The sequence below is a fragment of the Rhinolophus ferrumequinum genome, chromosome 20 (genome assembly GCF_004115265.2).
Source record: "Rhinolophus ferrumequinum isolate MPI-CBG mRhiFer1 chromosome 20, mRhiFer1_v1.p, whole genome shotgun sequence".
In the NCBI taxonomy this organism is placed as follows: domain Eukaryota; kingdom Metazoa; phylum Chordata; class Mammalia; order Chiroptera; family Rhinolophidae; genus Rhinolophus; species Rhinolophus ferrumequinum.
Genome location: NC_046303.1, coordinates 112,802 through 140,732, shown reverse-complemented (window position 1 = coordinate 140,732; position 27,931 = coordinate 112,802). Strand labels below are relative to the sequence as shown.

The window sequence follows — 27,931 nt, the reverse complement described above, 5'->3', positions numbered from 1 at the left end:
TTTTTTTTTTTTAAAGGTTTTATTGGGGAAGGGGCACAGGACTTTATTGGGGAACAGTGTGTACTTCTGGGACTTTTCCAAGTTAAGTTGTTGTCTTTTCAGTTTTAGTTGTGGAGGGTGCAGCTCAGCTCCAGGTCCAGTTGCCGTTGTTAGTTGCAGGGGGCACAGCCCACCATCTCTTGCGGGAGTCAAACCGGCAACCTTGAGGATGAAAGGACGCGCTCCAACCAACTGAGCCATCCGGGAGCTCAGCGGCAGCTCATTGACTTCATTCTAGTTGCGGAGAATGCAGCTCGCTGGTCCATGTGGGAATCAAACTGGCAGCCCCGTTGCCCAGAGCTCGCGTTCTAACCAACTGAGCCACCCGTCCACCCCCCCCCCCTTTGTCACTTCTAAGTAGCACCTGCTTTGGGCAGCGCCAGCTAAAGTCCCAGAGCTGCTTTTGATTCCGTGGTCACAGTGACAGCATGTGATGAGTCAGAGACAAACAGGCTCCCGAGTGTTTGCAGCCCCTCTAATGGCCAGAGTGAGGTCATTCCGTCAACAGGCCAGACTCCCCAGCCTGCGAGACCACCCCCACAAGCCCCAGCTCCCTCACCAGGCTCCTGCTGGAAGGTCAGAGGGACAGGAGGCAATAGGGCCCCAGAGGAAAGGGCCCCCTGGAATCCAACAAAGTGCAGGACCATTTTGGAATTTCAAAAGACAATTTTATCCAGATAGGAAGGAACCTCTCAAACAAAGTTAGGCAGCAATTAAAATACACTTTGCCCAGACTGAACATTAGAACGGGAAATGCCGCATGGGGCCTGAGCCAGCCCCGCCCCCCCACTCTGCTCCCCAAATGCACACCCCCACCTGCCCCCAGTGCCTCCCCATCACCCTGCAAAGTACGAGACCGCTGTGACCCAACCCTCTGTAAGCACGTCAAGCCATCTCAGGTGCCAGTGAGCAGGCTGGGTCTGCGCCTTATGGGGGCCTGGAAGGCACCAGAATCACACGGGTAGGCCACCTGCCAGCCAGCAGTGCCCAGAGGAAAAGGGAGGCTGGCAGGTAAACTTGTGAGTGCCAGGGGCCTTTGAAGTCGTGCAGACTCCACTGCTGGCCAAGAAAGAGGAATCAGGGCTGCTGGCACTTCCTGTCGGGGCAGTGGGACCATCCTACTGTGGCAAGAGCTAGCCCGCTCAGGGACAGAGCCCTGAGGAGGAGAGCCCCGCAGGCACTTCCTGGAGCCAGTCCCAAGGGTGCATCTTGAGCTCGTGTCTTCAGGCAGCACAGCTGGGCACAAGGAGGCAGCTTGGAACGCGGCAGCAGGACCCAAGGGGCCTGGAACCTCCTAGACCAGTTTCCAAGGCCGGGCCTCCTGCTGCGGAGCTGGGGGAGGGGACTCAGAGGCTCCAACTGGGGGTCGGGCGGGGGCGCTGACTCAGACCACAAGTGGGGTTCTGCGAGTCCTCGGGTCAGGTTGTACCTGCTCTTGGTGTCCAGACACATGGGGCCCAGGTGGTTACCGACTGTCTCATCGCCAGAGGTACAGCTGTGACCCAGATGTTCAAGGCCAACTTCCACATCAGGGCATCTTGGTGGAACTTTGTGGGTCAATTTCAGCGGAAATGCAAACCACGTCTCAAAATTTGTGAAGCCCAGTGACTGTCACCGCAGCCGTGGCCCTGAAGCACTGGCCGGTGACCTGCTTGTCCCATCCCCCACGGCGGTCCCGCGTGTGTGCTGTGGCCCCAGCCCCGTGGAGTGGGACCACCCCCTTACTGCAGTGTTAACACGGTTAATGTACGAGGAAACCCAAAGGCTGCCGAGACCAGCACAGTTGGTGCTGAGCAGCGGGGCCGCACCAGAGTGAGAAACGAGCCCATCACCATCTGCAGGACCCACGGCGAGTTTATGTGTCATCAGGCGCAAACACATCTCGGGGGGCCCTCCAACGTTTTCAAAAATTACCAGACGTGTGATACTGAATGTTCCCCACCCCCAGGTCCCGTCCATCAGCCAACATGAAGGATGAGTCTGGCCCCAGTGCGGGTCTCTATGTGGCGGGAGCTGCTGTTCTGGCAGGAATGGCGGCGACTCTGCAGTGTGGGGCCCGTGCTGGCAGCGGTCACATAACCGCACAGCACGAGTTTTGTTTCCGGGCCTTGAAAGAGAGAGGCAGGGGCTAAGGAGGGTGCCGTACAGCCAGAGCACTGAGTGGGACGGGAACTGGAACGCAAGGGGACAGGACACCTGCCTGCCCACATCCATCAGTGTGGTCAGGAGGGAGCCAGGTACACCGACAGGTACCTCCGTCAGGATGGCTGCCAGCCCTGGTGGTGTTTCTTCCGAGAACAGAGCAGGTTCATGGGGCCGTTACCTGTGCTCTCGCTTTCTGTCCAGAGGCTCCAACCCCACCGGCTCCCTCCCTCCAAGGCACACACGAAAGCAAAGGTGTGTGGACAGACCAAGTTTCCTCAGTCACCACTGTCTGAACAGGGACACACGCCAGGGCGTCCGAACCCTGAGAAAGGGCGAGCATCACTGGTGGGCAGGCAGCAGGAACGAGGGTGAACCCCAGGATCAGAACCTGAAGAGGCCTCTGCCCTCCTGTGGGGAGCCCGGAGGCAGTGGGGACAGGGCCTCTGCTTGCTTTCGCTCCAACAGCGCCTCTGCCCTCACCGCAAGATCCAGAAAGTTGTGAGGCAGACGCGGGGTGGAGGGGCGGCAAGCTGGTACGCACCGTTTTGTAGAAGGCCTTGGAGTGTATGCCCAGCACCTCGGACTTGGACACCAGGTCGTCGATCTTCTCGCCACGCTCCAGCAGAGACTCCATGGTGCTGTGCTGTAGACACACGACGCCCTGGCTTGAGCAACAGCGGCCCCTCCGGCCGCGTGGCCACCGGGAGCCCTGGGCCCTCCCCACACAGCATTCCACGTGCGGATGCAACGGGACCTAGTGACCTTCCTGGGGAACCTGGAAGGTTCTTACTGGGAGAGAGCGTTTCCCACCAACACCTGCACCGCACAGGCCTGGAGAACCGCACTCCAGGGGGAGCACTTTATGCCCCTGGACAGAACGCGTCCACATCCCTGAGAGCACCTGTGTGGAAACGCCAGAGTACCGCACTCGCAGGGAGGGGGAAGGGACGGAGGCCCCGGCCAGCAGAGCGGCAGCTCGCTTACACACTGACACGCTCACACACACACACACACATTCATCACAAGAGCCGCTGCAGGTGCACGTGTGAGAAGGTGCACAGGAGGGGCATCCCTGACGTCCACACGGCCGCGTCCCCCGATTGGCACTGGAGAAGTTAACTGGACCAGGGTACGGATGGGATGACAGGGAGTGTGACCAACCACCTGGGTCCCACTACTGCCGCCAGAATGGAGCAGGTGGCCAGGACCCGTCTCCCGCCCCCTGGAGAGCAGGGAAAGGCGGTATCCCCGCTCCGTGGGGCCCACATGCTCAGATTCTGAAGCAGCAGCAGGAAGACAGGCTTCGGGACAAAGCACAGAGACAGGCCTGACAACTTTCAGCCCCAACCACGTTATCTGCAGCGTGGACTTCGCATGGAGCCCCCAGAGGCTTTTCATAGAATACATGCTGCCCAGACCCGAGTCCAGCCCCAGGGACGCGGACAAGCACGAAAGCCGAGCCAGTGTTGGAGGAGAGCTTCACATGGGGGCGGGGTTTTTCCGGGCACCTTTTCTGGGCTTTTTAGCAGTCACATAAGGGCCATTAATTGCCAGGCGCTGGTGTTAGCGCGGCACAGTCTGTAAAGATACGTTTGCCCACGAGGGAGTCAAGGAGACGCGGAAATGAGTAGTGATGAAGCAGTGACCCCTGAAAGGGCCTGGCGTAGCCTCCAAGCACTTGAAAGGTGTGAGCGTGCGACACCCCCATGGGAGCCGAGCAGCAGAGGGCATGCGCTTGAGAGGGGACAGGGCTGTGAGAGCATGCCAGGCTCCGCATTTTCTCTGCAGTTCACTCGAGCTGCTGAAGGGCTTTACGCAGATGGCTACCGTCTCGTCTGGTGGGCAGGATGTGAGGGGACCAGTGAGAGGCACAGGCCACGAGGAGCAAACCTGAGGTGAACAAAAGCTGCTCGTGTGCCAAAGGCAGCTCAGAATGACAAAAAAAAATGTTTTTAAGTTGAAGCAGCAGTTACAAAGCAGGACACTTCTGATAAAAACGCGTGGTTCCTGACAACTCTGGGCCTGAATTTACGAAGTGGGGTGTGCGTCACCCTGCCTGGCACCCAGAGTCCACACAGAGCACCTCCCGGGTGAGACAACCTAAGATGGCACCAGGGGTGGGGGGCAGAACCCAAGAACTCAGACTGTCCCAACTGCAAGTGCCCAGGGAGCGAGGAGGGGGACAGGGCCAGGCTGATTCCCAGCTCCGTCCCTCGTCCCCAGCTGCCAGCTCTGAGGCCTCCGACGCACGGGGAGAGGGCCGCCCCACTTCCCAAAAAGCGCTGACTGCCATGAACACAGTACCGACGGAGGACTTACTCGGCAGCAAACCTTTCTGCCCCTCATTTCCGGGACTCGGGCTTACCAGGATGATCTTGGTCTCATCTAGCTCGGCCTGCACTTTACTCATGGGGTCGGCTTCTCGGGGATTCTAGGAAAAGAGCCAAAAATAAAAACGACGGCAGGACCTGAGCGGCCACCTGGAAACCAAGCTGAGCACCGAGGGTGCTAGACGCACACATCGGAGCGGAGCCTGCCTCGGAGAGCAGGGCTGTCGGGAAGACACCCAGCGCCCGGCAGGCAGGGGAGCTTCTCTGTCTCACAGGGCTCGGGGCCACACAGCCCCCCAGGCTTCCTGACTCCCTACCTGGTAGGTGCTAAGGTAACCATCCAGGGCTGTGTAGTAGATGGACGCAGGGCAGCCGTTGGGCCACTCGCTCCTGTCGACCTGCTTGGAGAATTCGTCCAGCACCTGCAGGACAAAGGAGCTTGACAAGAGCCAGCCAGGGCCCAGGGCGGAGGCGGACATGCTAACGGCAAAAGGGGCATCTGGGCTCAAGTGCCCCAGTTTCCCAGAATTAGAAACGAAGTGTGCCCAGCAGAGAACCTCAGCCGGCGAATGAGAAAAGTACCAGAATTTTAAACTAGAGCCCACTTTTCAGGTTACAAACTTCCATGAGAAAGGGGACTCGCCCTCTCACTTTTCCAAAGGAAAGTGAGACCCTTGGATTTCACACCCACCAGACTCCATGTGTTCGTAAGTGTATCAGGCCGTCGGGACAAGGCACAGCTAGCACCTCCAGGAGGTGGCAGTCACACCACGTGCAGAGACGGAGGTGCCGAGCCTGTGGTGGCACCGACCCACACCAGGAGGGTCCCGGGACAGCAGGATGCGTCCAGAGGGGGCTCCTTGAGCAGAAGCAGAGCGGGGAGGACCCGGTGTGTGGGGCATGGCTTGTGGGAGGGGAAGCAGGTCACCAGGGCATAGCTGGTCTGTGTGGCTCAGAAGGAAATGCAAGTCACACGACTAAGGTGGAGGCAGGAAGAGAGCCGCTGGAGGAGTGACCAGGGGCAAGAGCACAACCTCAACCGACCGAGAGCCCCATCCCAGAGGACAGATGCAGTGACTCGGGCAGACGGGGAGAGTCAAGGTGATACCAGGGGCATCAGCCTGGACACCGGTGGGAAGAAGGGCATTAGTCAGTGCCACGGAGGGAGCCTGGGCAGGCTGCCAGACGGTCTCAGTGTAGGGCGAGGAGGAAGCTGGAAACGGGCTGATTTGGGACACACTGCTTCCCGCCTTCTGCCTCGGGCACTGCCATCACCCCAGCCCCAGTCCACTCGTCCACCCAAGTCCAGTCCAGCCAAACTGCACACTCACCTTCTCCAGCAAGGTGAAAGCTACCCGGGACGGGTACTCACTGTCAGCAATGACCACTCCTGAAAGACTGTCGTTTCGCACGTAGACATGGCACAGATATTCTAAGGGGCACACGGAGAGGGACATGAGGGCATTAGGCTTTCCAGCCCCCAAAGCAGTCAGAGCATCACCACGCCGGCCGCCTGCCGTGTGGGTCAATGAAGCCACGGTGAGCAGGCCCAAGGAGTGGCTCTTCTCGGCGGAGCACACGCAGGACGCCAGCATGGCCCGACAGCCACCCACGGCCCAGTGTGCGAAGCCAGGCTCTGGAGACGCCAGCCGCCCCCGCCAGCCGGGCCCAGGCGCCTTCCCGCGTGCAGCCCTGAGTGCCAGGTCAGGCTCGGCAGCGTCTCGGGGACAGCAACCCACCAAGACTCTGCTCCCAAACTGAGGGGACCCTGGGCAAGCCGAGCAGCCCCCGCTTTCTACAGCCCTGTAAGAGTAGCCCCAAATCAGGAAGTCACCTCCCTGGGCCTCAGGTTTCCTTGTTACAGCAACCCTGCCTGGACCACTCCATTTTGGGGAGGGGATGGAGGCACAGGGGACAGACTCGTCGCGGAAAACATTAGCCACTGTTGGCTGGGCTCTCCGGTACTCCTGTAAGTCATCCCATTAACAGAATGTACAGTTATAAAAGGGCTTCTGCCAAATATTCCCAATCTGCGGCATTAGTTTTTGTCACTTGGCAAGGATTCAGAGATGACACAGCTAACCTCATCCCCAGGTAAAACGAACATAAGGATCAGCGCTGACGAGTAAGAACCTTCCCATAAGACTCTCACCCAGAAGATTCAGATGCTAAAGAAGGAAAACAAATTAAGGAGGAGAGGGAGACGTGACCCCGAGACAGAAAAGGGCAGATACGAGTGGGGCTGAGGGTGGCATCAGGGGCTCCTCAGCGACACTCTCCATGCTGTCCTCAACCAGACGGCAGGATGAGGTCAAAGTGCACACAGCACAGAAGCTGAGGAGCTGAGAGCATCTGTGAGAGAGGCCGCTGGGCGGCAACGGCACACATGGCCTGAAGACAACAGAGAGATCGAAACATCCACGGACCAACTGCAGTGTGGGCTGCGACCAGTATAGGCCCTCACGCAGAATACACATTCCAGACAGACGTCTGTGTCATCGCACAGCCCCTCCACGCCGCGTGACCCCAGGGCAGTGCAAGCTGCAACGGGCGGGGTTTCTGCCTGATGAAGTCGGCACACACCTTTCCCAACCTGTCCATAATATATGCGCCTGTAAAATGATTGCCTGAAAACCCGTACAGGAAAGCTGAATAATGAAGAAGAAAAACTAACACGTTTTCAGGTTCCTGCTCAAAATCTAACAATATTACCTCAACAGCACCAGCTGAAAATCTTTATCTGAGACGTCTATGGCTCTGGGGGGCAGGTCGCCATTGCTCCAAGACCCAAATCGTAAGTGAGCCTGAGCTTTGAACCAGGCAGCTCAGGGCACCACGGGAAAAGTGGGGGGAGAGAACAAGCAAGCAGAGCAGTGGGGTCCTGGTAGCCCTCCCTCCCCATCACATGGTGACAGCTCGTGCTGAGAGCCGGGCAGCCTGAGGTGTGGTGGCTGGCCCCGCACTCCCAGACTGGCAGGTCTTCTTACCTTGTTCTTTGACAGAAGCTCTGCTGCCTTTAGCTGAGCGCTCCACAATCAGTTGACTTGTGAAGGTCATGAATTCCTGAACACTAAGAAAAACAACACAGATTACCTACTCACGTCATCTAGTCCCCAACATGGAAAGTGACCTCTGAGCTTAGACACTAAAGAGACATTGCTCCTTGGTTTCTACCTTGTCCCTCCCAACTTCAGTAACAAATAATAATGCTCTGTCAATGAACACAGATACAGGTCATTACAAATCACTGCAGCCATTCCAACCACATTTGTATGCTACCCACTTCCAGACGTCTGGGCACTTTCCACAGGCTACAGTCAACGTAACATTTTGGTCAGGGTATGATTTGGGACATAGTGGCAAAGCAGAGGCCAGCTCTTGGCTCTCCAGGCCCCACCAGCTTCCAAGAAGCAGGACAAATAAAAACTGCCCTGGAAAAACACAAGTGACAAAACTGCTTGGCAGATGCACAGCCCGTTATGGCTGCGGCTACACGCCAAACCCTGCAATGCGACAGCCGCAGCAAAGGCTGGGTCATCCATGGCACGAGCCCTGGGCACTCTGGACGGAATGGACAGCAACAGGTCAGCCGAGACAAGGAAGTGGGCAACGGCTGGTGCGAAGGCCTAGGGGGAGGGCAAGATTTGTCACGGGCCACATCATGCCACTTCGGCCGACGCCAGACCACATATACAGCAGTGGTCCCATGAGAATCCCAAGAGAATTCACAGTGAAGGGTTTAGCAGAAACTTCTGCAGGTCTCAATAAGCTCCTCAAAAAGTTTGAAACCATTGGACCCAGCATAGTAAGGGTTTCGTGATGCTTTATCTGCTTATAAGCAAATCTATAAAGAAAGAAAGGGAGAAGGAGAAACTGAGCAAAGCACCACAGACACATTTGTGGAAAGACTGACAGCCCTTCAAGGAGAGCCTCAGGCAGGCCCTTCCGCCATTCCAGAAGGCAGTGCGGTCACGGTCACGGGAGGGAGATGGCAGCTCCATGCATGTCACTGCCCTGAGGCCTTCCCCAGCAGGACAAGAAGTGGAGGCAGAGACAGCAACACTGACAACCACGACTCAGTGCTGGCCGAGACTAATGTGTGCGGTTTGTCTTAGTTTTTAACAAAGAAGTTGAAAAGTAAAAAAACAATTGTTACAGAAGAAACCTTATTGAATAAAGATACAAAGAAAATACATTTTAGAGCTGTACAGTGTGTGTTTAAGGTAAGTGTGCCGAGGCGGACGGGCAGCTCAGATGGTTAGAGCGCGAGCTCCGGGCAACAGGGCTGCCGGTTCAATTTCCACCTGGGCCAGCGAGCTGCACACTCCGCAACTAGAATGAAATCAATGAGCTGCCGCTGAGCTTCCCGGTGGCCAGAGGGCTCAGTTGGTTGGAGCGCGGGCTCTCCAACTGGTTCGACTCCTCGACTCCCGCAAGGGATGGTGGGCAGCGCCCCCTGCAACTAACAACTGCAACTGGACCTGGAGCTGAGCTGTGCCCTCCACAACTAAGACTGAAAGGACAACAACTTGACTTGGAAAAAGTCCTGAAGGTACACACTGTTCCCCAGTAAAGTCCTGTTCCCCTTCCCCAATAACATCTTTCAAAAAAATACCAAAAAAAAAGGATAAGTGTTCTTATAAGAGTCAAAAAGTTTTAAAAAGTTATGTTTATAAAATAAAAAAGTTAGAATAAGCTAACGTTAATTAAAAAAAGAAAACATTTTTAAAATAAATGCAGTGTAGTGTAGGTGTCCACGGTGATAAAGTCTCCAGTCATGCAGATAATGTCCCCGGCCGTCATATCCAGTCCCCAACCCCCCACTGACCCACCCAGAGCAATGTCCAGTCCTGCAGGCTCCATTCCTCGTAAGCACCCTGTCCAGGTGTGCCGTTTTTTATCTGTTATACTATATTTGTATGGCACCTCGTCTGTGATTAGATGTGTTCAGACACACACTTACCACTGTCTGCCTCTTGCCTACAGTAACATGGTTCATAGGCTTGCATCCTAGGAACAAAGGGCTGTACCATCCAGGCCAAGTGTGCAGTAGGCTGCACCATCCAGGTGTGTGTCATTTCCTGTGATGTTTGCACCACAATAAAATCACCTAATGACACATTTCTCAGAACGTATCCCCATCGTTAAGTGACACATGACTGTAATCCCTTAGAGAAATCCTTGCAGTAAAACTAAAAGAGACAGAGCTGAGAACAGGACTGGAATTAGGCAAAAGGAGAACTGCATTCACTGTGGGAGGCTGCAGACAGGCCCAGAAAAGCTGGGGGACCATGAGGTTTTAAGCTTGGGGTCTGGTAATCATGAGGCAGGAAGCATGGACGTGAGGGGACCTTGAGAAAAACAATGAGCTCAGCAGCAGTACGTGTTGTTTTCAGACACCAGTAGCAATATCCCTATAGTACAGCAGTGGTGTCATCACCTAGAACTGGCATGGGGATCCCAAATAGTAAGGCTCAAGTCCCACAGTAGACTCTGAGGATCCTCTGCAAAAACAGGAAGGGAAAAAGAAAGAAGCGGAGTGAGCCGAGCTGGCAGAGCAGAGAATGGAGCCGTGGTATAGAAACAAAGCTGAGTGTCAAGAAGACACTTCAAGACTGACCCAAAAGCAGCACAAACTTTCAACAAAATAACAGAAATTGTGGATCCTGCCAGCAAGCCACTGCCATTACGAACGAAACAGCTCTACTGACGCAGTGCAAACAGAACCCAGATTCTGCCAACAGACGGCAGATTCCACGAGAGCTGGAGACTGGGGGACCCCAGACCTCACTCTGTAGGCTCCTTGGCCTTCTGTGCCTGAGCCACGAGTGGGCTGAAAGTGTCTGTGATGCTTCTAACCCACTTCTTGCAAGGAAGTGCCCAGAAACGTTTCAAAGCTCGAAGCCCTACAAACCCCACGCTTCCTTCCAAATCTTCGGTGCAGAACGCGTCCGCACCACTGGACCCAGCAATGAAAAGTGTCCAGTGTGGGTGTGAGTCTTGGCCGCTTGCCGTGGAATCTGAAAGCCCCACCAGGTCCCACAACCGCGGCTCTCCAGGGGTGGCGCCCAGGCTGCCTGCTCAGCCCCACGGCCCGAGGTCCTGCTTCAAAACCCACCCTGCTGGGCACCGACCTACAGGCGCAGGAGCCCGGGGGACCTGCATTCTGGTCGTTACTTGACACAGCAATGGGAAAACCGCCGAGTTCAGCGCTGTCTTCTCCAACGGCATCAGCCTGTCTGCGAGCGACAGGACGACGCCTCGGAGGCACGTCCGCGGCCCCGGGCCTGCGCGCCGCCCGCTCACCTGGACCTCTGGAAGAAGCTGAAGGACGACACGTCGTAGGCGGCTTTGAGCAGCACCGCCTTGTGCTCGGCTTTGTAGAGGACGCTCAGGCTGTACAGCTTCATGGCTCCGCGCCCCGGGACGCCCGCCCGGCCGCTCGCTCGGCCGGCCGACCGGCGAGCAGCGAGCAGCGCGGCCGCCGCCCCTCGAGACCGTCGGCTGCTGACGGGTCGGACGCCTGCTTCCTGCTCCGGGCTGGGGCCCACTTCCGGTTCCGGCCAGGGGCGGCTGCGCGCGCCACACACAGGCTTTTCTGGCCCGCGAGGCCGAAAGGAGCGACCGGAACTACGCGGCGAGGGGCGGGGCGGCGCGCGTGCGCGTAAGGCCGGCCCCGCCCCGTGGGCTGTGCCGGGCCGTCCCGCTCCCTCCCGGCCCTCGGAGGCCTCCAGGGCTTTCCTGAGTTCCGGGGCCGCCCCGCTCTTCTGTTTGAGTTGTTGAAATAATGTTTTGTCAATGGAAGGGAATGAATGAGGGCGTTCTCTAAGGGTATCACATCCTGCCCGTTTCTTGTGTCATCAGAAATCACACGCGCGGGAGCTCGAAGGACAAAGCAAATGCAGTACATTTAAGGAGTCAGGGTGAAGGGTACCCAGGAACTCTTCGTACAGTCTTTGCAACTGTTCTGTGGGTCCCAGGTTACGGTTAGGGACGACTTCAGGGAAGGGGCGAGGACGTTATTCGTGCAGCACCCACAGGAGTTGGGCAGCTCTCCGGAGCCCAGGCCCCACTCCTGCGCTGAGCCCTGGAAACACTCCTCTGCAGACGTAACCAGAGCAGCTCTACGCGTGACAAACGGCCTGGGCACTCCAAGTTCACCCATGCTGGGCAGCATAGGCCCCACCCACCTCCCAGGCTTGGCTCAGTTCAAATGCTTACTTTGGTTGCACAGTGGGACTCCCCAGGGAGCTGGACAAAAGCCGGCTGAGGGGCATACCCCAGGAGGCCCTACCTAGGGGCCAGCCATACAGTGGCCATGGCCCCCACACCCCTTTGTCTGGTCAGCCAAGGCCAGGGCAGCAGGGCTGTTGTCACTGTAAACCTGACCTGAGCCTCCACGGTCAGCACAGACACCGACGTGGTCAGGCCTCCAAGGGTTCAGAGCACAGCAGCCCTAAACTCGCTGCTCTGAGTAGTGATTGTTTTGAGACAAAGGCATTTGAGACACAGCAGGTGCAAGAGGGCACTCTAACCCTCCTTTTTGTTCTTGAGAGCAGAGTTAACCTCTGTGGAAAGGTGCCCTTTGTACCAGGACGAAGGGAGACATCCCCGCCACCAGATGATGGAGGGCCCAGCGAAATCTGTACAAACCTTGTTCAGCTCACCCTTATCTTCCTTCTTCACAATTTACCCTTCTCCACAATTGACTGTCCCTAGCCCAAACCCTTTTGTCCTGTAAATTCTTCACAAATTTATTGTTTTTTCGTCTAAAAGGTATAAAAGCAAAAAATGGTAACGTTTTGCATCTTCATTCTCTTGTGAAGGCTTCTATGTACATGTAAAAATTTTAATAAAACATGTAGGCTTTTCTCCTGTTAATGAAAGTTTAATTCTTAGGCCCAGCTGGAGACCCAAAGAGGGCAGAGGAGAGTTTTTCCTTCCTTACACCTCCTTAACAGTTCAGCAAGCATAAGGGGCACTCACATGCTGTCGTCAACAGGCGTCCATCAGCAGACCCAGTCCCCAGGACCCCTGCTCACCACCACAACCCCTCACCAAAGTCTCCCAGACTCCCACTGGGGTCTGCAGGCCACAGGGAAGACAGATCCAGACATCACTCTGCCACCAGCCATGTGGAACAGGAGATGTCAGAGCAGAAGATGGGTTCACCTGGACACCGTGGGCGGGAAAAGACCACAGCCAAGGGAGACAGGAGGCAGTGAGCCAGCTGGGAGCTTGTGGAAATAATGAGAAGGGTGCCGGCAGAACTGCCTCCCCTGCAGGGTTTCCCAAGAGCTGTGTTTGTTGCACTAGATATCCCTCCTCAGCTCAGAGGCTAGCGATGGGTATGTAGCCCACTCCGCACACATGGGCACTTAAACTGGTGGCTTAACCTGAGGATTGCGTCCTGGCCACTCTGGGGCCAGCCTGCATAGAAATGGGAGAAAGTCTGCAGAGCAGGAAGGGGGCAAGGCAGGCCCTATGAGGAGGGCAAGGCTGGTCACCATCAAAGAGGAGTCTAGGGTCTGGGGCCCACAACAGCCAGGTCTCCAGGAACCCCACTCCCCACCCCCCATCAGGAAGCAGGGTGGGAGTCACCACAAAGGAAAACTCATCACAAAGAATCTGAAAGCTCCTGTGTGGTGGAGAGGGTGCTGCCCCCACCCTGGGTACGCCCAGGCCCCCTGAGTGCCCCTACCCATGTCCCCGCCAACCCCCACCCCCACTCAACTCCCCACCTGGCTTTGCGGTAAGTGACCAGAGGTCTGAGCCGATCAACACAAGCCCATCCCTGTTGCCCCAATGATTGGTTTGCAGATGGGCACCTGACCGGGGACTCAGCCAATCAATACAGCCCAACCCTTCCACCTCCCTGGCCTCAATGACATAATTTGAACACGGTGATAATACCACCCCTGCCGGCTGCCCCAAGACTGTCTGGGCAAATGACGGAATGAATGCAAATGTACTTTGTGCGTTATAAATGTTTTAATCAACATTAGACATAATGGCAATTTCTCATTCTTCTAATAAATATGTTACCTTTCTTTAGGAATAAGTCTAACAAGAAATGTGTGAGATCTATGTGAGAAAAACAATAATACTCACCTGAGAGACATAAAACGAGACTAAACAAATGGAGCAACATGACGTATTTCTGAATGAGAAGTCTCTACATTATAAAGATGTCAGTTCTCTAACATGAACCCCCTAACCCCCGAATTCAATGCATCTCCAATGAAATCATCAACAGCCTTATTTTGTGAAACGGGGTGAGTAGACTCTAGATTTATAGGAAAGATAAAAAGCTCACGGTAAAGAAAATTTTGTAGCGAAAAAGGAAGGGACGCTTGCCCCACCAGATAGCCACAAACTGGAAAGTTATGCCAACTGAAAGAGTGTGGTGTGGGCAGAGGGTGCACGGGAGGCGTCCAGCACACAGCAGAGCGGTGGCCACAGCAGGCAGACCAGCAAGGGCCACTTTTACCTTCAGACCGTTTGTTACTGACACAGACAGCAGAAGAAAAAGGCCACTCCCCAGGTTCCTGCACCCCAAGTCACCCTGAGTGTGCCCTGGTACCCACTGAGGGCCCGGGCAGAAAGCCTGCATCTCAGGCCCAGGACACAGTGGGAAGCTTCCCTACAGCCTCCCCAGCAGAGGGGGAAGGAGCTCCCAGCAGCTCCTCCCCGTCTTCCATCCCAGGGACCACAGCGTGTTCGTTCTGATAGGCTCAGGTTAGCTGTGGTTCCAGCGCTGGCCCTGTGGCCCGTGGGTACCCCTGCAAGGTGACCAGAGCCAAGCCGTTCCCTTACAATAGAGAATAAAGCCACGGAGTACAAGCTGTGATGCAGTCAACATCGCAAGTCTTCGGGGCGAGTGCCTACAAATATGAGATACTGGTGAGATCGTCTTGGGCTCCGCATGGTTAAGTGGACCCTGAGCCAGCAGCAGAGTCAGCTCCATTCCCAGGGTCTTCCCACACTGGGTGTGAACAAGTGTGAATGCACACGTCCCGAGCCCAGGCCCCTGGGTCTGTGGGCCTCCGTTCCGGCTGGGCCCACCAGTCCAGGTTAGGCTTTAGTGACAAAGCTTGTGCATGCTTTGGGTATTGATTGTTTTGAGATAAAGGCATTTGAGACACAGCAGGTGCAAGAGGGCACTTTAACCTCTTAGAGGGCACTGTGTGGCAATGACGGTGGCTAAGCTGCCCACTCCCTCTCCTCTGGTTCCCAGACTAACAGGGACTCTGTTCCTTAGGACGTGAGTTTGGAAGCCCCTGTGACACTGCCCTGGGAACTGGACAGGTGGTGAAGTCTGCGGTGACAAGGAGAGTAGGCTGTTGCTATGGTGATGGGAATGGAGGCTTTTTGCCATCAGCCCGTTTTCTGCATGGCAGCTCTAATGACAGGCCTGCCAGCCCTGCTGAGGCCGGAGGGCATGAGCACAGAGACCTGGCTCCAGGTTGTCATGGCAGCATAGGCCCTCTCAGGAGCACGGAGGCCCCGAGATTTCCCCTCCGCACACCTGGACCTGGTCAGAGCAGGAAGTGCTGGGTGGTGACTGAGCCAAGGGAAGCAGGTTGGGGTGTGAGAGAAACACAGTCACCTGCGGCCTAATTACCCAAACGCTGTCCCTAGCCACAGGAGGGAGAGGAGCTTTTCTGCTGAGTCTGTCTAGAGGCCGTCACGCCGGCACAGCTCAGCACAGCCTGGACAGAAAGCTGACCAGCTGAGCAGCCCCGGAGTCCAGTGATGTCGCTGCCCCAACCACACCCAGCCTGATGGTGAGAAAGGGTCCCAGCTGTGGCTCAGAAGACAAGGCTTGCCCCCAGCTTGGTGGGAACGATGAAAAGGAGGAAACTCTGTGATTGAACCTCCAGCCGGGAACCAGCTGAGGTGGACCGTACTCTCCCAGACACCCGTGCCCTGATCCCTGGTTTGGAGAAGCCTTGGGACATTTCTGCTTCGGAAACCTGTGGGGGAACGCTGAGAGGCCCCAGCTCACGCGAGCTGGCTACTGAGCCCATGCCGGATGACAGAGCCAGGATGGAGAACGCCAAGAAGGAAAAGGTAGCTCGCTGCCTCATTTGGCTCCAGAAGCCTTTGTCACATGTCCCCATCTTCAGTGGTTTGCTTAGCAAGCGATTGCTCCTCAGAGCCTGGTGTCCTGACAGGCCCTTTGGGGACGATCTGCTGAGGGCACTGCTTTTGTTGGGTAGGGAGGTTCTTCTCCCCAACAGACCAGGTCCCCTGCCACCTCTTCAGACGCCCGGCCTGTGACCCAGAGGTTAGGCAGCCAGGAGGTCCGGGAAGCGACTTCTGTGGGATGGAGGGTCTGGGAAGTTTAAAGCCCCAGCTGGGGGAGGCTTGGAGCCTTGTGGCTCAGAGGCAGAACCAGCTGCCCAGACACAAGACGATGCTCATCAGACATGGTGACAGGTCCCAGGTGCTGCACTTCCTCCAGGGACTGTCTTCATGAGTCGCTTTGTCCAAAACAAAGAAAAATGTAGACATCTTCTGAGCCAGGCCTGTGCCCACGCAGTGAGCAAGGAGAGCGTGCAGGCGACAGGCAGAGGGAGAGCAGGCTGCGCCCAGGCCGGCCACACCCAGGCCACACAGTGGGGACACAGGCAGAGGGCCAGGGTCCAGTGCCCTGGGCATAATTTCCTCCTCACCTGTCTTCTCCTTTCCCGTGAAACAGTGAGGTCAGCACAAACCCCGGCTGGTTCTGCTTCTGCAGAGCTTATGATGTCAGGAGAAAACCAGCCTGGTCAGGGCACCTACAGCCACAGGCAGCGAGACAGGCCAAAGCTGCGGCCGAGGCCTGTGTCCGCTGGTCACTGGTGCGATGGCAGGAAAAGGGTCAGGGGAGGCTGCCTGGGGACAAGTGAAGTGGTATCTTTGGCACAAGCACAGACATGACTTGACGACAGTGGGAGGTGGCCTGTGGCCTGCTGTGAGCATCCGTTCCCAGACTTTGGGGGCTGGCCCTCGTCCCTTCCCGTTTGTCCCAGCAGACACAGTGCTCCACAAGGTAAGGGGTTCTGTTCCACAGGCCGGGGCACGGCTGGTCCCAGTTCAGGAGCCAGGTTGGCTCCAGAGGGCTGGGTCATTGACACCCTGGTCAGGGCCGAGAGTATGACAAGGCACGGCTTGTAGCACACGCTTTGGGGGACTGGGTGGCACCAAAAACATCAGACATCAAGATAAATAGCATTTTAATGCACATTCTAACGAATCAAAATTAATTCCAAAAATTACAATGAACAAAATACTAACATTCTAAAGGAAGATGGGATGAGGATGACTGATTTTTTTCACTTATCTCAGCCCTGAGCTGGCTGCTTTTGCAAGGAAGATAAGGGGCTGCAATGCCCACATCCACACCCCTCCCACCTTTCATGGCCAGCACAGGGCCCACCTCTGGTCTGGGGGGCCAGCTTTGTCGCAGGTGCAGACTAGGGATGTGAGGTCCTGTCCTGCGTCCCCTAGGAAGTGCCATCCCCACTCCAGCCAGCATGTGGCCTGGAGCAATGACAGGGCCCGGCAGGACAGCTGTGGCTGTGTCTGCCACAGGCTCCAGGGAGGAGAGCGTTGAGGTTGGTTTGGAGGGAAGTTGCTCTTTCTGTCTCTAGTTCCTCTCATTTGTGCTGATCTTTCGGATCTCAGCTGTGGTCATCCCTCTGTAACCTGCAGGAGTGTGTGGCCTCAGCATCATTTTCAGTGGCTTTCCACGTAGATGTCAGCTCCATACCATCTCTAGAGCTCCTTGGGGGCATGTTCGTTCTTACTGGCACTGCCTCACCCTCCAGCCTGGAGCCCACTGGGGAGGATTCATTCCCCTGCCATGAGTGCCATCTCTCCAAGGCCACCACTTCTGGGTGGCCTAAACTTGGGCCCTAGGAACCCCTTGGAAGTTCCTGGTCTGTTCTCCCCCCTCTGTCATCTGGGCCTTGCTGCTGGGCCCTCCACCCCACATGAGGATTCCGAGGTGTGTACAGGCAGCTTTTTGTGGTGTGTTTGGGACACTTTGAAGGAAGAAAGGTGGAAGGATGACATCCCAGGTGTGTTAGTCACAAAACACCATGGACGGGTAGTAATTCCACACAGCTCTGGGCACTGGGGGTTGGAGAGCAGGGTGCCCGCATGGCCAGTCATTAAGCCGGGCCCCAGGGCTGGCTCAGCGCCTCAGTGATGTCATCGGGTCAGGCCTCAGGGCTGGCTCAGCGTCTCAGTGATGTCATCAGGCCGGGCCCCAGGGCTGGCTCAATGATGTCTTCATGGCTGGACTCCTCCGTGTCTCTTCTCTGACTTCTATAGTTTGCTGAGAGCGTTTCCCTTCAGCCTTGACTCCTCATGCTTTCAGGACAGCTGCTGCAGTGCCGGCCCGCACACAGCTGTGAACAAACTTAGACGGGCACTGACCTTCCCAGAAGGCCCTCTCCTGCTAAAAGGTGGCTTCCCTTCACGTGTCATTGGCCAGAACTGGGCCACATTTCCAACTCTAAACCAAATCACCTATGAAAGATGAGAGGACAGCTGTGCCTGGCTTAGCCCAGTCATTGGTGCTCCTTGGGCCTGGAGAGGGGCTGCCTTCCTTTAATCTGCTAAGGCCTCCCCAACAAAATGGCCATGTTCCCCCTGGCTGGATTCAGAAGGGTCCACTCTGAGTCCACATGGAAGACTGCAGCCAGAGCGTAGTTTTTGTGACAAGTCGACCCACCCCTTTTATCAGAGTAACTTTCCTTTTCCTTTTTGGTCCAAACATTCAGTGACTCAAAGTGGCCTTCTCTGCAGGAATTTGCAGTACTGTGCAAGTGGGATGGGAGCCACACCACCACCCACATGCAGAGTCAGAGCAAGGTCCCGCTCACTGGCGACACTCTGGAATAGGCAGCTGCGTTCAGGAGAGGCGAACAGCCATTCTCCTGGAAGGTTCCACAGGAGGCCACGCCCAGGCCATCTAGACCCCTGGGAAAGACGGCATCGGTGTGCACAGGCCTCCTGGCAGAACACAAAGACCCTCACGGCCTCAGAGCCTTGCACACACTACGGAAGCACAGCCGTGCCCTAGTCAGCTGTTGCCTTTGACTGGCACTGCCTTGACCGTCCCTACGCACTTGGTGCGATCCTGGAGGTGGGTTGGCCGCGTCTCGTATACAGTCATGCCGGCTGCCCTTCGCCCTGCAGACAGGCTCCCGGCCTTTGTGTCACCCAGTCCCCCAGTAAGCACCCGGAGCATATATCCGCCCTGTGCCCCTCCCACCTTCACCGGCCCGGGGGCACTGGGATGGCGCCGCTCGTGGAACTCGGCTGCTCGAAATTTTCAGCTGGTTTCAATTGGTGGTTTGACACGGTGTGTCACTAGGGTCACAGGGCAAAGGACTCGCTCGCTGTGAGTGTGGAATGGCCGGTGACGGTGCCCTCCCCCGCCCAGGCGGAGCAGATCCTGGCGGAGTTCCGGCTGCAGGACGAGGACTTGAAGAAAGTGATGCGGCGGATGCAGATGGAGATGGACCGGGGCCTCCGGCTGGAGACTCACGAGAAGGCCAGTGTGAAGATGCTGCCCACCTACGTGCGCTCCACCCCCGAAGGCTCAGGTGCCGCGCCGGGCAGCTCCGCAAGGGGGCGCTGTCCCTACCAGCTCCACACAGGTCCCCGGCAGCGGGCGGAAGGGCTGGTTCTCACCCGGTTGCCCAGCCCTGGCGCCTTCAGGCTCACCCTGGCCTCAGAAATCTGCCTTTTTCCATCTCACAATGATAATGTGGCTCCCGTGGTCCCTTGCCACACACCCTGCCCCTGCCCCCGCCCCCCTCACCACCACGTCCAGTCCTGAGTCTGGGCCATTTCACTAGTTTCCAGTTGGGCCCTGGGCTTGGGGTGAATTCAGTCCATGGCAGGGGCTTCCCACTGATTCCCCAGTTCACCTATGACCCTTTCCACAGGTGACGTCTGGCATCCAGCTCCCCTGCCCCCCATGCCTTCCCCTCCTCCTCTCCCGGTGGGCGGTGCCCCTGAGGCTGACACACTTCTCCGTGTGGCTGCAGAAGTCGGGGACTTCCTCTCCCTGGACCTGGGCGGCACCAACTTCAGGGTGATGCTGGTGAAGGTGGGCGAGGGTGAGGCTGGGCAGTGGAGCGTGAAAACCAAGCACCAGATGTATTCCATCCCCGAGGATGCCATGACGGGTACCGCTGAGATGGTGAGTGGCTCAAGGCCACCCAGGGTCTCAGAGCTCAGCCAGTCCGGGAGGGAGGGGCCCACCTGTCCTCAGAGTTGGGGGAACTGCGGGCAGGAGGGTCACCCAGCCTCAGATGGCCCAATGGAGAGGCCTGGGTAGATGGCTCCAGGCGTGGCCCCAGCAAGCCACACCCCTGCCCAGTTCCCCAGAAGGAGCAGAAATGTGACAGGGCAGCCGAGAGACACGCTGGGCCTGCTCACACAGCCCACCCCTTCCCCGTGTTGCCCCCTCACCATCCACCAGCATGGACACTAAGTGGGGTGACTGCAGTTGTAATGTCTGCCCTGGCAGCAAGGCCATCCTGACCCCGGGGAGGACTCAGAAGGGGGTACAGAGCTAGAGTGGGCCCTGGGGGGACATGCCGAGGCCAGTGCCCTGACAGGCTGGGCTTCGAGGCAGCAGGGATGGTGTGGTGCCTCACCAATCCATCCACAGGGCACTCAGTCGTGCCCAGTTCTGTGATGGGCCCATGTGAGTCCCGGTGGGCCTGGTTCTTGGTGGGGGCACGGCTGGGTGGCCAAGACACCTGGAAGCAGAAGAGGACAGTGGGTGCTGGAGACAGGAGTCATGGTTACGGCCAGGGAGGTGTGTCTGCCCAAAGCCTGAGGCCTGGTACCACCCTGTCTGTGGGCTTTCATCAGCAGGACACCAGCAGGGTCAGGAGCTGGAGCTGAGTGCAGGCCCTGGGGTGGGGGCTGCGGCCAGCTCACCACTGTGGCCCACGCCCTTCCAGCTCTTCGACTACGTGTCCGAGTGCATCTCCGACTTCCTGGAGAAGCATCACATGAAGCACAAGAAGCTGCCCTTGGGCTTCACCTTCTCCTTCCCTGTGAGGCACGAAGACATCGACAAGGTGGGGTCAGGTGGCGGGCGGGTGGCGGGCGGGCAGGCACCCAGAGAAGCTCCCAGCACCCACTTGGGAAAGACTCTTGGATTGAAACTGTGGCTGTTACTTGCCTTCTGTGAGCCTGTGGGAATAATGTCAGCTGGCTCTTTCTACTTGCCTGGAGCCTCCTCCTAACCCCAGGAGGTTGCACTGTTATTCCCCATTACAGGTTAAAAACCGCGGTCGGCAACTTGCCCGCGGTGGGAAGTGGCAGCACTGTGGCTCCGGCACGCTTGCCGGTCATCGCCGTGCTGTGCCACCGTGGTGGGGGCTGAGGTAGTGCCTTGTCTTCCAGCTGGCAAGCCAGACTGGCACAGCTGCACGCACACACGTCAGCTATACATAGATACACGCATCAGTTATGTACACACTGTAATTGTACATACATGCACATGTCAGTTACACATACACGCATGACACGAGACCTCGGGGTCAGAGGAAGCAGCTCAGGACTCAGCGCAGAGGCAGCATGTCATGCTGGCTTTTCCAGTCCCATCCCCATGGTCACGTCATCTGGGCTCTACCAGACAAACGTCCTCAAGGTGGCTGGGGCCCAGCACTGTCAGAGCTATGAGTTCAGTTAGCTGCCCCCACCCCTGTCCCCCTCTATCCTTTCAGGGTATTCTTCTCAACTGGACCAAGGGCTTCAAAGCCTCCGGGGCAGAAGGCAACAACATCGTGGGGCTCCTGCGAGACGCCATCAAGCGCAGAGGGGTGAGTGGCGCCTGCCCCAGGCTGCACTGGCCCCCCTCAGGCCAGGATGTCAGGGACGGCTTTCTGTGTGTCCCCCCAAGAAGGGGTCTTGTCTGTGTCTTGGGGCTGGACTGGCCCAGAACAGGCTGAACTGAGACCCCCAACCCCATCAGCGTGGCTTCTGTGCCCCTTGGCAGGACTTTGAGATGGATGTGGTGGCGATGGTCAATGATACCGTGGCCACAATGATCTCCTGCTACTATGAGGACCGCCGGTGCGAGGTTGGCATGATTGTGGGTAAGGACACGAGACCCCCGGTACAGAGCAGGCCATGTGGCCCTCCGTCAGCCTCCGCCCGAGGAGTGAGGCCACAGTGTTGAGCCTTGGAAAGTAGTCGGAGCCAGGCCTATGCGCCAGGCACCGGCCCCAGAGGTGCTGGGGCCCAGCAGGTCCTGGGGAGCAGCTGGAGTACCCTGAATGTACAAGCTCTTTCCTGGTAGGAAGCGTTTCCACACCTGCAAGTCCCTGCATCAGGTGGCACAGCAGCTGCACACCCCCACCCCTGTCCCATCAGGATGCAATTAGCACACCTGATCTGCTAAATTGACCGAACTGGACAGGTTTGTCCAAGTGGAAGAGGATACGCAAAAGTGGCATCACCTCTTCCCGGATGTCCCTCCAAGCACAGGGACGGCACTACCTGGAAAGGCGGTGCGCTGGCCCCGGGGGCCTTTCCATGCGCGTCTCAGGAGCCATCCCGTCAGAGGGCAGCCCGCTGGTGGTGGTGGTGTCTACTTACCCAGTTGTCTGCCTACACAGACCCTTCAGAGCCAACCCGGGCGTTGTCTGTGTTCTTAGCCGTCTCCAAGTGTGTGGCGCGCACTAAGCGGCAGCCACAACTCATGTTGTCTGCTCATTTCTCACGTCTTCTCCTCCCATTCTCACCTTTCAGAAGCCCAGCTGTCTTACAGTCCATCACCCATGCAGGGGCCCTGACGTGCTCCCCTCACTCTCCTCCAGAGCCCAGGGCCACCAAGTCAGGGTACAGCTCCCCGAGATGCCTCAACCCTCAGGCACGCCCCTCCTGGAGCAGAGATGACAGAGGGCAGCCTGTGGTGACACCTGCCCCACATTCACTCTTGGTTACTCAATTCAGTGCTTAAAAACATGTTTATGATAATTACCAAGATCTAAAAATTGGGAGAATTCACATCAAAGTCTGGATTTCTGTTTTTTTTTTCCCCACAAAAAGTTGGAGCGTCTGGCACCACTGGGCTCTGATCCCTGCCAAGCAGCCCCACTGGCCGGCTCTGCGTTGCTTTCCCTGATGGCTTTAGAGACGTGCAGCCATGCAGTCATGCTCTGCTGCCAGCATTTTGGACCTCTTAATAATTTATGAACAGAAGCCCCCATGTGTGCACTGTGCTCGGCACCCCACACAGTCCCTGGCCAGTCCCATCTGCAGTAGCACATGTGCTGCTCCCAGGGCACTTATTATACCTTACTCACGTCAGGCTGCCCCTCAAAAACAGGGCCCAGGACAGAGAAGCTAAAACACAGGCATGGAAATTGCCAGAAAATTAGGGTGGGGCAGAGACAAAATCGTAACATCCCACACCCATCTTTAATTGGCAGTCTGACACATTTCCCTAAATCCTCCCAACCACCTGATCACGGGAGGAGAAGGTATTACCAACCCCTCTTGGGGAGGAAGAACAGCTCAGAGAGGTGGGTGCAAACCCGGTCTGTGCACCTGGCAGAGCCTTCCCACAGTGGTGAGAGGGGAGGGCTCAAGGAAGTGGGACCACAGGGCCGAGGGGCTCCCTGCAGGTGGCTCTAGGTGGGCCTGACGCTGTGCCCCGCAGGCACTGGCTGTAACGCCTGCTACATGGAGGAGATGCACAACGTGGAGCTAGTGGAAGGAGAAGAGGGCCGCATGTGCGTCAACACCGAATGGGGCGCCTTTGGGGACGCGGGTGAGCTGGACGAGTTCCTGCTGGAGTACGACCGAATGGTGGACGAGAGCTCGCTGAACCCGGGCCAGCAGCTGTAAGGACCCCCTGGCCCGTCCTGCTTACGCGGATGGGGCCGACCATGCGGATAACGGGCTTGTTGTTAAACGGGTCTGGGGGAAAGCAAACTGACGGTCCCTTGTAAGCTGGCTGTCTCTTCCTCCAGCTCACACAGGTATTGTGCCTCTCTGAACCGGAAACAGTCAGATGTGGACATCAGTCCTCAGAAAGAGGGTCTGGGATAGATAAGCCGGGACCTCCCATTCCGATGGGCACAGGAGGTCCCCAAGCTGCCCCCAGCCATGTTAACTGGGTTTAACCTGAAGTACATATGTGCCTACGTTCACAAAATGGTTCTAGCAGTTTGCGGAAGGCTGCGGGTTTGCAGGACACAGCTTGAGAACCAGCCCTCCCAGAGCTCATGGGGGAATCGTGGCTGTCCCCTGCCAGCCCCGCTGCACCCTGCTAGTGTCACATCAGCTTTGTCCCTGGCTCCCAGAATCCTCTGCTGGGTGTGTAGTAGTGTGCTATAAGATGAAATGCGGAGGCTCACAGTGGGCACCAACGCGTCAAAGCCAGCATTCCAGGGTGGCCCAGGAGCACTCCCCAGCCTGATTACCAGCCCCTCTGAGCCTTAACTTCCCCAACTGTGACTGGGCAATCAGCACAGCACCCCATCACATAGCTCTGGGAGGATCCAAGTGGACTCAGCGCAGGGCCCATCACAGGAAGGTCTCAGAGGGACTGGCCCGAGGCCCTGAGTGAGCCCGTTGCGGCGCGTGGTTCCTAATGCCCCAGGTTTGGCAAGGGGGTGTCACAGCGCCCCCTCATGGCCGAGACGGGGGCGGTGGGGTGGCCCCGGTCTCCGCCTGCGCCCAGGGACGTCCCTGCGGGGGATGACACGGCCGCCTTTTGTCCAGGTACGAGAAACTCATCGGCGGCAAGTACATGGGCGAGCTGGTGCGGCTCGTGCTGCTGAAGCTGGTGGACGAAAACCTGCTCTTCCACGGGGAGGCCTCGGAGCAGCTGCGCACGCGCGGCGCCTTCGAGACGCGCTTCGTGTCGCAGGTGGAGAGGTGCGGGCAGGGGTGGTCTCCGGTCCCTAGTGGTGAGTCCCCTCCGTCGCTCCGGCCCCCGACCCCCGGCATGGACATCGTCTCACTTCATCCATGCAACGGGCCGGAGGCGCGGCAGTGTCGCCCAAGTTAGAGCGGAGGCCCTGGGCTCAGAGAGGAGTAACGAGCAGGTTACTGCTGGTCTCCGGCGGAATCCGATCCGCTCCCCCCTCCCCAGAGCCCGAGTCCCTAGTGCTTAGCCTGGATGAAGTGGGCAGGGCTGAAGAGGCCTCCGCTGGGGAGAAGAGGCTGGCTGAGGCGAGCGGCCTCCAGCAACGGCCTCCCCCTCCCGCCCCGCAGCGACTCGGGCGACCGCAAGCAGATCTACAACATCCTGAGCAGATTGGGACTGAGGCCCTCGGCCACTGATTGCGACATCGTGCGCCGCGCCTGCGAGAGCGTGTCCACGCGCGCCGCGCACATGTGCGCAGCGGGGCTGGCGGGCGTCATCAACCGCATGCGCGAGAGCCGCAGCGAGGACGTGATGCGCATCACCGTGGGCGTGGACGGCTCGGTGTACAAGCTGCACCCCAGGTGACCGGGCGCTGCCCGAGCCCAGCCCCGCTCGAGTCTTGAGGGCAGCTCCCCAGCATCAGTCTCCACCGACGAAACCCGAGGGGACGCGCCCCCGGCCCCCTCGCTGCTCACAGTCCCAGGGATTCCCTCTTCCCCTCTCGGCCCGCACGCAGGGAGGGGTCCTCTAGGCTTACCCCCAGCGCTGCGATCAGTGCGCGGTAACGTCTGTGGAGGGTGGGCCAGGGGAGGTCGGTGGGAGAGCCGGGCCAAAGGATGGCAGCCCTGCTCTCCCCCACCCCAGCTTCAAGGAGCGCTTCCACGCCAGCGTGCGTAGGCTGACGCCCAACTGCGAGATCACCTTCATCCAGTCGGAGGAGGGCAGCGGCCGGGGCGCGGCTCTGGTCTCTGCGGTGGCCTGTAAGAAGGCCTGTATGCTGGGCCAGTGACAACAGCGGCCTAGAGGCAAGGAGGAGGCTGTGGCCGTCGCTATACCTGGGCTCCAGGGGTCAGCGCTTCCCACAGGTGCACCCATTCTGGCCTACCTCCCATTCCCGCTGCCTCCTGGAGATGGGGCAAGGGCGGCAGGGGAATGAGGCTGTCCCGGGCAGGCCAGGTCTTCCTGAGTCAGTCGTGGGACATCCCTAGGGCCCTAACTGGGTTGGGGGCTGAGATGAGCAGGAATGGAGACCCCCAAGTCTTTCTCCTTTCTGCCGGAATCAACCCCCCAGAAGGGAAATGCTCGCTCAGGACTTTGTCGCATCTCTGCATGGCTGCATCTTGGGTCGGCCATGCCCACCCCTACCCAGTTCAGGGACGGGGTGCCTTCTGGACCCTGCTGTGGCCTGGCGTCCGTGGGAACTCAGCCCACATGGGGCGGTAGCCCCAGGGACCTGGCCAGGCCTAGGCCTGGGCTCCACCAGGGGCAGGACTGCTGACCACCCAGGCCTGGGAGTGGGGGTGTGAAATGGGAGGGGACTGGCCTAGTGGGGAGGCTGCAGTACTGGAGTCCTGAAGATGGCGGTCTTTTCCCTCCCATGCTGCCTTCCCTGAGTGGTTTGGGGTTCTGGGATGGACCCTCACAGGAAGCACATGAGACAGAGAGCCCGTTGCCGCTGCCAGGAAGAGGAGGACCCCCATGGGGCTGCCACACACTGGCCAAGCAGAACTGAGCACAGCCCAAGGCACTACCCAGGCCTCTCTCTTCTCACCAGACCTCTATGTGCCACACCAACCTCTTCATACCCAATCTGGGACTGTGTGGTTTTTTTTAATTAAAAGTTTTAAACGTTTAGAACTTGGCCATGCCCACTGTTCTTTGACCTCTGTGCATAAGGACTGTGGGTATGTAGATGTGGCCACATTGCACACTCTGTGGGCCTACGAACATCTGGCCAGCTATGCCAGGAGTATGAAGAGTGACAGACCAGGCAGTAGGAATGGGTGTCATTTGGGTGACGGTGGTGGTCTCGGACTTACCCAGGCCCCGCCCACCAGTGGGCTTTGGAGCGTGGATGCACCAGTCTCTAACCTCGAAGCAGCTCTGAGATTTTTGAGGGCCCAAGGGAGTGCCCAGGAAGGGTGTGGGCTGGTCTTGGGTGGGGGGGCCTGTCCCTGCTCCTTGTCAGGCTCAGCAGGGGGCCCTCCGTGCCTCTTGGGATACAAGACGTGATTTCTGAGGTCTTTCCGGGTACTCCTGGGCCAAATGCCTGTTTTGAGTTAGCCAAGCCTGGGGCCTCATGCCATCTTACACAGAAAGCCAGTGACATACAAACTCACATTTGTCTGGTTTTAACATACTCACTTTTCAGTGAGTAATGACTTGTTTCATTCAGAACTTAACCCCAAATTGTGGTTTTAAGCAGGCTATCCCCCTTGAGATGTCTTCACTCTCCCGTGTCTCCCGTGGAATTTCTCCTCCCAATCTCTAGGCCTCTCCAGTCTAAATTATGCACCAGCAGCTCTGCCAGCAGCGTCTGATTCTGTTATTATCCCACTAACGTTTTCACATTGCAGTGTTGCCCACTGGGTCTCATTGTGATACTACACTTGATCATAGCCAAAAGGCTGAGAAGCGATGGGTCTCATTGTGATACACATTACTTCCTAGTTGCCCTTATGTTACAGTTCAGGGCATTGTGGTGATTTTTTTAAATCCTTTGTGGGTAGGTTATCCTATGAATTGCATTTCCAGAGCGTAAAGGAGGTATTATAAAAGACTTATTTGTACAAAAGGGACGTTGGGTCTGCCGTTCTCGGCTGAGAACCACTGCTTCATCAGCTGGGCTGTCTGTATTGTCACCCCATCCAGCAGGGGTACAGCCGGGGGCCTAATCCTTGTGCTTCGAAGGGCCCCTGCTTCCCATGTCTTCTGTGCCCTGTGTCCTCTGAGGAGCTGGAGGCACAGCAGAGGGGCACCCGGTCCCTTCACTCAGCATTGAGCCCCTCACCAGAGGCTTGGGACTCACGTTCAGGGGAGTCCAAGGGAATGTTTGGGGTCCAGGCAGTGCTCCAGCTCCACAAGCCTCACCTTGCACGCCACTTGTTCGGGGTCCCAGCCAGCTCAGGGCCAGTTTCTGCCTTTGGTCAAGGGCCAGAAGCCAGCTCCAAGCGTCTTCACCCAAACTTCTGGGAATTCCTGGTGGTCCCAGCTCAGAGACCACCCTCAAGGCCACCCACTGCCCTCCCAAGACCAGTGAGGCCAGGGCCAGCCCTCCCCCCTGCTGTCCTCTTGAACTGGGCAGGTTCTGGCTGGCCCTGCAGGAGAGACAGTCAGACGAAGGTGCATGTTGAGTAGTGAGGGCTGTGAGCCTGCTCTGTTCTCTGCTCGGGAGGCCGTGTGCCCACGCTGCCAGTTGTAACACCGGATGTTACACATTACACGTCAGAGGTCTAAAGGTCATCAGGAATGTGGCTGGAATCCACTTGGGGCCCTATCCGCCCCCAGCCCAGGC

General features: G+C 57.6%; 2 protein-coding genes across 5 annotated transcripts; one reads left to right on the top strand and one right to left on the bottom strand.

Moving 5' to 3' along the window:
• Window positions 1–499: 499 nt before the first annotated feature.
• On the bottom strand, window positions 500–11,058 carry YKT6 (YKT6 v-SNARE homolog). The gene is made up of 7 exons (XM_033088514.1): window positions 10,821–11,058; window positions 7,502–7,584; window positions 5,846–5,946; window positions 4,832–4,936; window positions 4,550–4,615; window positions 2,726–2,827; window positions 500–2,146 (listed from the first exon to the last, which is right to left on the bottom strand). Exons 1-7 carry the CDS (start codon window positions 10,922–10,924, stop codon window positions 2,111–2,113), a joined length of 597 nt encoding a protein of 198 aa, XP_032944405.1. The 5' UTR covers window positions 10,925–11,058; the 3' UTR covers window positions 500–2,110.
• A 3,994-nt stretch (window positions 11,059–15,052) lies between these two features.
• On the top strand, window positions 15,053–27,902 carry GCK (glucokinase). Of its 4 annotated transcripts, XM_033088659.1 has the most exons (11): window positions 15,053–15,587; window positions 18,955–19,117; window positions 19,463–19,719; window positions 20,492–20,611; window positions 21,263–21,358; window positions 21,535–21,634; window positions 23,203–23,386; window positions 24,270–24,425; window positions 24,765–24,998; window positions 25,282–25,436; window positions 27,202–27,902. In XM_033088659.1, the coding sequence occupies exons 1-10, from the start codon at window positions 15,543–15,545 to the stop codon at window positions 25,424–25,426; spliced, it is 1,500 nt and encodes a 499-aa protein (XP_032944550.1). In that variant the 5' UTR covers window positions 15,053–15,542; the 3' UTR covers window positions 25,427–25,436; window positions 27,202–27,902. The 4 variants fall into 4 exon arrangements, with proteins under 4 accessions (XP_032944550.1, XP_032944549.1, XP_032944551.1 ...); XM_033088658.1 differs by lacking the exon at window positions 27,202–27,902 and having other exon boundaries at window positions 25,282–27,176; XM_033088660.1 differs by lacking the exon at window positions 27,202–27,902 and having other exon boundaries at window positions 19,565–19,719; window positions 25,282–25,518.
• Window positions 27,903–27,931: the final 29 nt, after the last annotated feature.

Coding starts and splice junctions, on each gene's coding strand:
- YKT6 (XM_033088514.1), bottom strand. CDS start 10,924: ATGAAGCTGTACAGCCTGAGCGTCCTCTACAAAGCCGAGCACAAGGCG. Junction 4,616..4,831: donor GTTACCTTAGCACCTACCAG/GTAGGGAGTCAG, acceptor CTCTTTTCCTAG/AATCCCCGAGAAGCCGACCC. Junction 2,147..2,725: donor CCAAGGCCTTCTACAAAACG/GTGCGTACCAGC, acceptor CTCTCTTTCAAG/GCCCGGAAACAAAACTCGTG.
- GCK (XM_033088659.1), top strand. CDS start 15,543: ATGCCGGATGACAGAGCCAGGATGGAGAACGCCAAGAAGGAAAAG. Junction 20,612..21,262: donor GGCACGAAGACATCGACAAG/GTGGGGTCAGGT, acceptor CTATCCTTTCAG/GGTATTCTTCTCAACTGGAC. Junction 21,359..21,534: donor ACGCCATCAAGCGCAGAGGG/GTGAGTGGCGCC, acceptor GCCCCTTGGCAG/GACTTTGAGATGGATGTGGT.